The sequence below is a fragment of the Sinohyriopsis cumingii genome, chromosome 11, assembly GCF_028554795.1.
Source record: "Sinohyriopsis cumingii isolate HCF-2022 chromosome 11, ASM2855479v2, whole genome shotgun sequence".
NCBI lineage: Eukaryota > Metazoa > Mollusca > Bivalvia > Unionida > Unionidae > Sinohyriopsis > Sinohyriopsis cumingii.
Window position 1 is genome coordinate 18,837,773 of NC_142971.1, and position 6,913 is coordinate 18,844,685.

Below are 6,913 nucleotides of genomic sequence, written 5' to 3' on the forward strand. Positions count from 1 at the left end.
TAAACTCTAATATATGGTTGTTAAATCAATTATAATTATCATTCTTCCATAGAGCCAGCTAAATATATTGAACAAATCCCCTGCCCATTTTCCCACATCTCTTACTTACATTTGACTTTACCTTTTTGGTGTACTTTGCTTCAGTTGTACACAGAATATATTAAAGTTTCCTTTTTGTTTCTTTTTTTACCAGAACAAAGGAACTTTACTACATGGAATTGGTAGATTTCTTCAGTAATTGATAATTAGAGCTGACCAATTGACATCACAGTTTTGTCCATGATATTTAGTGTCTTTCCTTTGACTTTTGACATAATTATTCAACATTTTGACTTAATACCAGACATACATTGTACACTTTTTGGTTTCTGTTTTATATAACTAAATTCAAAACTGTTGCCATTGAAAACAAGTAATTTAAGTTGGTGTGATTTCTACTTGCAGAATCAAAGCAATAATTCAGACGTCTATCAAGTGTGGTTTGAAGATGTGGATAGTTTCACTGCTAAGTATAAAATTATTGACCAGTTCAAGCTGAAAGGTAAATTTAAGATACTGTATATCCAGTATTGATATGCTAGTTTTAGGTTTTGCTTATGATTTATGTGCCTCCAAATATTGATAAATGAATCAGATATAAATGGAGAGACATGTTTTTTGTTAGAATTCTTGCATGCAAGTTGGGTCCCACTACTTGATCTATTTGATCCAGAGCTTTCTAGTAGCAATATAATATAAATTATTCTGTCTGATCCAGAGCTATATATTAGAAACATAAATTAATTAATCTATTTGATCCAGAGCTTTCTAGTAGCAATATAATATAAATTATTCTGTCTGATCCAGAGCTATATATTAGAAACATAAATTAATTAATCTATTTGATCCAGAGCTTTCTAGTAGCAATATAATAGAAATTATTCTGTCTGATCCAGAGCTATATATTAGAAACATAAATTAATTAATCTATTTGATCCAGAGCTTTCTAGTAGCAATATAATAAAAATTATTCTATTTGACTTAGAGCTATCTAGTAACAGCACTAAGCGGAATGATAGAAAACCTTATTGCAAGTAACAATTACACATTATACACCCAAAGGAGATCAGGATTAACACCTGTTGAGTTCAGGCATTTAATTTTTAATAAACTCTTGGTCAAAGGGAAAACGTATGTTGTTTATATTTCAACACGTAAACTTTTTATGCTTCATTTTATAATTTGGAAGATGGTCTCAGCACAAATACATTAAAAGAGTTTTCAGAATTTGACTTAAATGTGTGTAAGCTAATTTCAGAAACCCCTTAAAAAATTATAGTGAGCAAACATGAAAAATCCTTTAATTTGTTCCTGAGATTTTTTTGTATAAACTATGAAGAATACATTAGACAATAAAACTTTCATGCTGCAAGAACAGTTTATCAGCTGATTCACATCTTAGAATTATGGAGAACAATTCAGACTGACAAACATCAAATTAAGTCCCCTCAAATTATTATAAAGAACATTACCAAGTGTGTGCAGTACATACAAATTTTCCAGGTGGCATTTGTCATACAAATGATTTTTATTTTTATATTCATCAGGTTTGATTGTGTATTCTGGTGATGATCTGAGCTACACCAAGGTGAACATTGAGACAGTTTTCAACACAGGGATGTGGGCCTGGATGTTACACAGTGTTCTGGCCACAGGCACAGAGAATGTCTACAACAGTAATATATATGCTAACTACCCTGGTGAGCAAGCCCTTGTTTTAAAATGGTATCTTGTTACTGTAAGAATTTGAAGAATTGAACTTGCCCTAAGTATATAGTGTTTCTCCCAGGGAGGCATTCCAGGTAAATGTAATAAAAAAGTAATGAGGGCATGCCTGGTAAATGTAACATAAAAGGGGTGTGAGCATGCCTGGTAACTGTAATATTAAGTGGGTGTGGGTGGGCTTTCAGTGGACAATGGACTTGGCTGTCTTTGATGAAAATGCCTCTTTTAAGTTGGGGATTGGCTGTCATTGAGCATGAACAACATTGGAGAAATACTGATACTTGTTTCTTCTGTTGAATGCATTATCTGTTTGCATTAAAATTAGGGGAAAAAAACTAGCTACTCCCAAAATCCAGCTCCCACTAAAAGATGAAAAATGTCTCCAGCTATACACCATAGATCAAAGGAAGTAGCTCCTTCATATTATCATCCTTACCACTCTAGGTGGCCACCCATATTTCAGATGTTTACCAGTTCAAGCTTTTGCTTGAGGACTGTCAAGATACAGTTTTTGTGATCTCTGAATCCAGTAAATTTTTTAGTTTCAAGCCATCCATCATTTTTTTTAGTGGTTTAGTAAGTCTAAGTTACGAGATACCATTGGTATACATAATTTTTTTATACCTTTGTGTGATATTTTGTACTGTTTCACTGGTTGTTGACTTGTTCATTGAATATTAAGTTTACAGTTGCCAAGGATACACACAACAATTGCCTGTATTCCTCCACTTTTGTGAATGAGATGTTTATATATAATCTAATTAGATGATGAATGAATCTGACACCATACTTGTGCTCATAAAGGCCATTAATGGATTTAACAGAACCTAGTTCAACAACCAATATAAGAAAAAGATATTGTTCCTAAATGAAACTGATCAGAACATGTAACTTCAACAATTAATCCAACAAGAATCAACATGTGGATCTGGCAAACAGATATGATTCATATATCAATCTATCAGCATGTATGATTCATATATAGAACTTATACACAGATATGAACAATGTACATTTCATCCACAAGTAGGATGTATTATTAATTTTCACTCAATTGATTTCACTCCCACAGTGATATTGAATAATACTGATTTAAAAATGGAACAGTGTATCTCATGGCATCCAGGTGACAATGTTGACCATATGTATTTCCGATTCCACAGCTCTCATTGAATGTTCAAGGAGTCACCATGCATGGTGACCCCTCCCAGTCTGCCAAACGATTCCTGAAGCTTTTGTCCCTCACTGCGAATAAACCAGTACTATCCTCAGAACTAGTGTCACTATCAACAGCAGCCTACGGGTTTCACAAAATCTCAGAGAGTCTATGACTCCGATCCCAAAACAGCTAAATATATAATGACTGCATTATGTAGTAGATCAGACACTGTTAAGTGCAGATACAATAAAATAATTACACATGTGTGCACATGAACTGGTTATGCTTTAATCATGTCATCAAAGCTACGGAACAGCGAATTTTATTATACTAACCGTGTTCTTACATCAGTCAATGCCCAACAAGAATAATCTCACTGAATTATTAGAATTTGAGCATTGCTCATTGTTCGGTACATCCTTTGTTTAATTGAATTGGTCTGTGCAGTTATAAAAATGGCTAACATGAAACATGACATTATGTAACAAGTTCAGACTCTGTAAAATTTAGAATAAATTCTGAATTCTCCAATATATATAACAATTCTATCACATACAATGGATAGCAAGAAAGAATTAAATTTTATATTTATATTTCACATAACTCAAAAACTTAAGATTCCTCCCATACAGTGGACCACTTCCTGACTAAACTCGTTTTGTGATAAAACAATAAGTTTACACTGTAAGCTAAGATAATTAGATTTTTCACTGCAAGTACTTTGCTTGTGTAGCATTTGGTAAACTAAATGCAGTATTTTGAGATAGCTAATGACAAAAAAAACACCCTCAGGCAGGCAACACTGTTTATGTAATGAAACAGAATACATGATCATGTGACACTCATACGGGAATCTCTTTTGTGTCTTAAATTAGTGTATAACAGTTTCCCATAGAGAATTTAGTCAGTCAGGCTTTAAACCATTGACACTTAAAGGTGTTTTGTTGTGACTAGTTTGAGTTGAAATTCTTTTTTATGTAATTATTAATTATTTTCCCTGGAAATATTTAAGTGCTCAATACAGAATTCTTGGACAAAGACATTTAATGAAATTTTATTCGGACTTTAAAACTGGGATATTATTTTCTGTGGTTCAACAAGAATTGTTGACACATCAGGACAACACTGACCATTGCATGTCATCGTCCTCCATCTTGGATTTTTTATCAGGACTCCAACTCATATTCATTTAGAACTTATTATTACGAGGACTTTTTTTATTTTAATTCTTGGATTATGTTTGGATTTGTTTCATAGAACCATCAGCTCTTTTTCTCATTTTTACCTTGTTTTTTCAGGGAAATAAATTATTTGTTAAATTTTACAAAGCTTTTCGTCATCAGTCTTTTCTTGCTACTGTTTTAAAGAGTCTAAAATGTAACACTACTCAACTTAACATTGCTATGTTTCATCTAGTTGAAAAGGCAAAGGTGCAAATACGCTTGGACTGGACAGATAAAGTAATTAATAGGTGGCTCATGATATGATAGTGAATATGTCAGGAGCTTCCAGCAATCTGGATTTAATAAGAGATGCTCTTTTGTGATCTTTTTCACTCAGATCTAGCCATGCAGGAACACTGCATTCTCTCTGTTTCTTTACATTAGTTTTGTTAGGAGGCCATACTAAGATCAGAAAGCAGGCGGCACTGAAGTTACCACTTAAGCTTCTGCTACAGAACCTCTCCCAGAAGGACCATTGTTGGCACCGCTCAGTAGCAAAAGCCTTACATGGCCATGTGAACTGGAAACAGACCCAGTCCCAAACTTTTGCAGGCAAGCTAGGGGAGGGGGAGAAAACCGAATTTCTCCTCCCCCAACTGACAATGATATGCCATTCCTCCTGTTGCCAGCATCCCTCCTGCAGGGTTCAGGAAGATCATTCATCCACTTGTCCTGACTGGTTAAAAATTGTCTGGGTTAATGCATACTCCTCCCTGGGCTGAGTAAATGCAGAATTGCTTCAGACCTTGAGAATAATATCTGAATGCATTTTCTACCCTTATGAAGTTCAGCATCACTTAACGTATGGTGTGTCAGTTATAAATAACTTATGCCTAATCTATCGGTTGTCAGTCTAGAACATGTTGAAATGGAAACAACTTCATTTTTGTTTTATACAGGTTTCTTATGTAAGCTTGATACTAACAAAGTACGGTATTATGATCATACTGTGTTGCAGTTTTACGCTTAGTCTTCAATTTCTTAATTGTGTATGCATTACAGTGACACTTGTCAGTAATTTAGGCATCATTGGACATGGGGAAAGATTCCCTTTCAATGAATCATCACACATATTTTTGAGTCAGACCTATTTGAAGTTAAGAGGCAGAGAATATCAAATTTGTGTGATTTTTCTTCTGGCCAAGCTGTGTTACATTTAACACTGGTGACTGGTATTTTCAAGACTGATGCTGTATTGATTCGTTGTCATGCCAAAGAGAAAATGCCTGCAGATGTTACTGTAAGCACATACATATTTTTCACAAGAAAAATGTTGCTGAACTTAAAGACTTTCTGAAAAATGTTGCTGAACTCGCAGACCAAATGGGTATTTTAAGTGTCTCGAGCCAATTGTTTACACCAGCTTTAACAAACTGCCTGCTGTTGTAATCAATTTCTAAAGCAGATAATGTCCACAGAGCAGCCAATTGGTCAAAATCTAGTTCAAGAATGTTCCAGTTCTTTTGCCCAATCAGCATTCTTCATTGTTATGGCACCCATGTGTAGTTACCTACAATGGTGGTTTGACCAGTATGGATCACGTAGTATGAAAGTTGGTGGAAAATGAGATGGTTGGAATTCTTCTGGTTTTGACATATTTCTTGCAAAAAGTAGTTGGATTTTAACCCTTCCCTCTCAAAAAATCTTAACGTTACAGCATTGACAGAAGACCTGTGTTAGGTTAAGATCCCATCTTTGTCATATTTTGCATTATGCCTCTTTGTTTGACTTCGAAGTATTCCCTTGCATCTTGCATTAGAATTTCTTCATTTGTACTATATTGGCAGGCACAAAAGATCTGTTTTCTTCAAGCCGTCACTTGTTCATATTTGGAGAAGTACAGGTTACAATAACATATCTTGGGGAGGGTAAAATTGTGTTAAATTTCTCCTGTCACATTTAGCTATTTATATTTTATAATTTAGAAAAAAATTGTATGTGTGGAAATATGCCAAATTTGTCCATGTTTGTTTTTGTGTGGTTCACTTTTCCTTAGCTCTTCTGGTCATCGTCTGTCATCTATCCATCTGTTAGCACAAAATTGATTTTGTTGTGGCTCCTAAACAATTTGAAAGATTGCCTTGAAACTCGACACATTCATCCCAAATTCTAGTTGGTCCTGTATGAAAATGATGCTGCTGAAACATTCAATATGGCTGTCACAGTGGCCATCTTGAAAATCTTGTTATTGCTTCTCTTCCTGAATGGATTGTCATATTGATATCTGTTTTTACTAAAATACTTCTAAATATCTCTACTTGGTCTAAACAAAAATGGTGCCAATCTGATGTTCAGTATGACCACCAAAGTTACCTTATTGAAAATTTTGTTATTGCTACTTTCCCCTGAATGGATAATCATTTCAACATGAGGTTTTCATTAAAAGACTTTTTATGATGTCTAGTTGGTCTTAAAGCTAAATGATGCCAATCTGATGTAGAAGATGACCATGGCAGTGGCTGTCTTGAAAGCCTTGTTATGGCTACTTTTTCTGAATGAAAAGTGATATTGCCTTGAGATTTCACCAGAAGAATTCTTTTTATATCTAACTGGTCCTAAAAAAAACTTTTTACTGATGCTAACACATCCAAGATGGCCACCACAGAGGCCATCTTGAAAAAGATCTTGTCACTACTCTTCCTGAATGGATGGTCCTATCAGTATTGGGTTTATACTACATTACTTCTTATGATGTCTGGCTGGTCCTAAATAAAAATGTTGCTGCTGACACATCCATTATGGCCTCCAAGTTGGTCATCTTGCAAAC

The 6,913-nt window shown here is 34.5% G+C and overlaps 1 protein-coding gene across 1 annotated transcript in view; it reads left to right on the forward strand.

The window, feature by feature from the left end:
• LOC149787696 (di-N-acetylchitobiase-like) overlaps positions 1-6,913 on the forward strand; it is a 68,024-nt gene that overhangs the window by 47,245 nt on the left and 13,866 nt on the right. The window contains exons 7-8 of the mRNA XM_089973887.1: positions 445-541; positions 1,587-1,739. Of these exons, the coding sequence (XP_089830013.1) occupies positions 445-541; positions 1,587-1,739 (250 nt within the window). The remainder of the gene's footprint in view (positions 1-444; positions 542-1,586; positions 1,740-6,913) is intronic.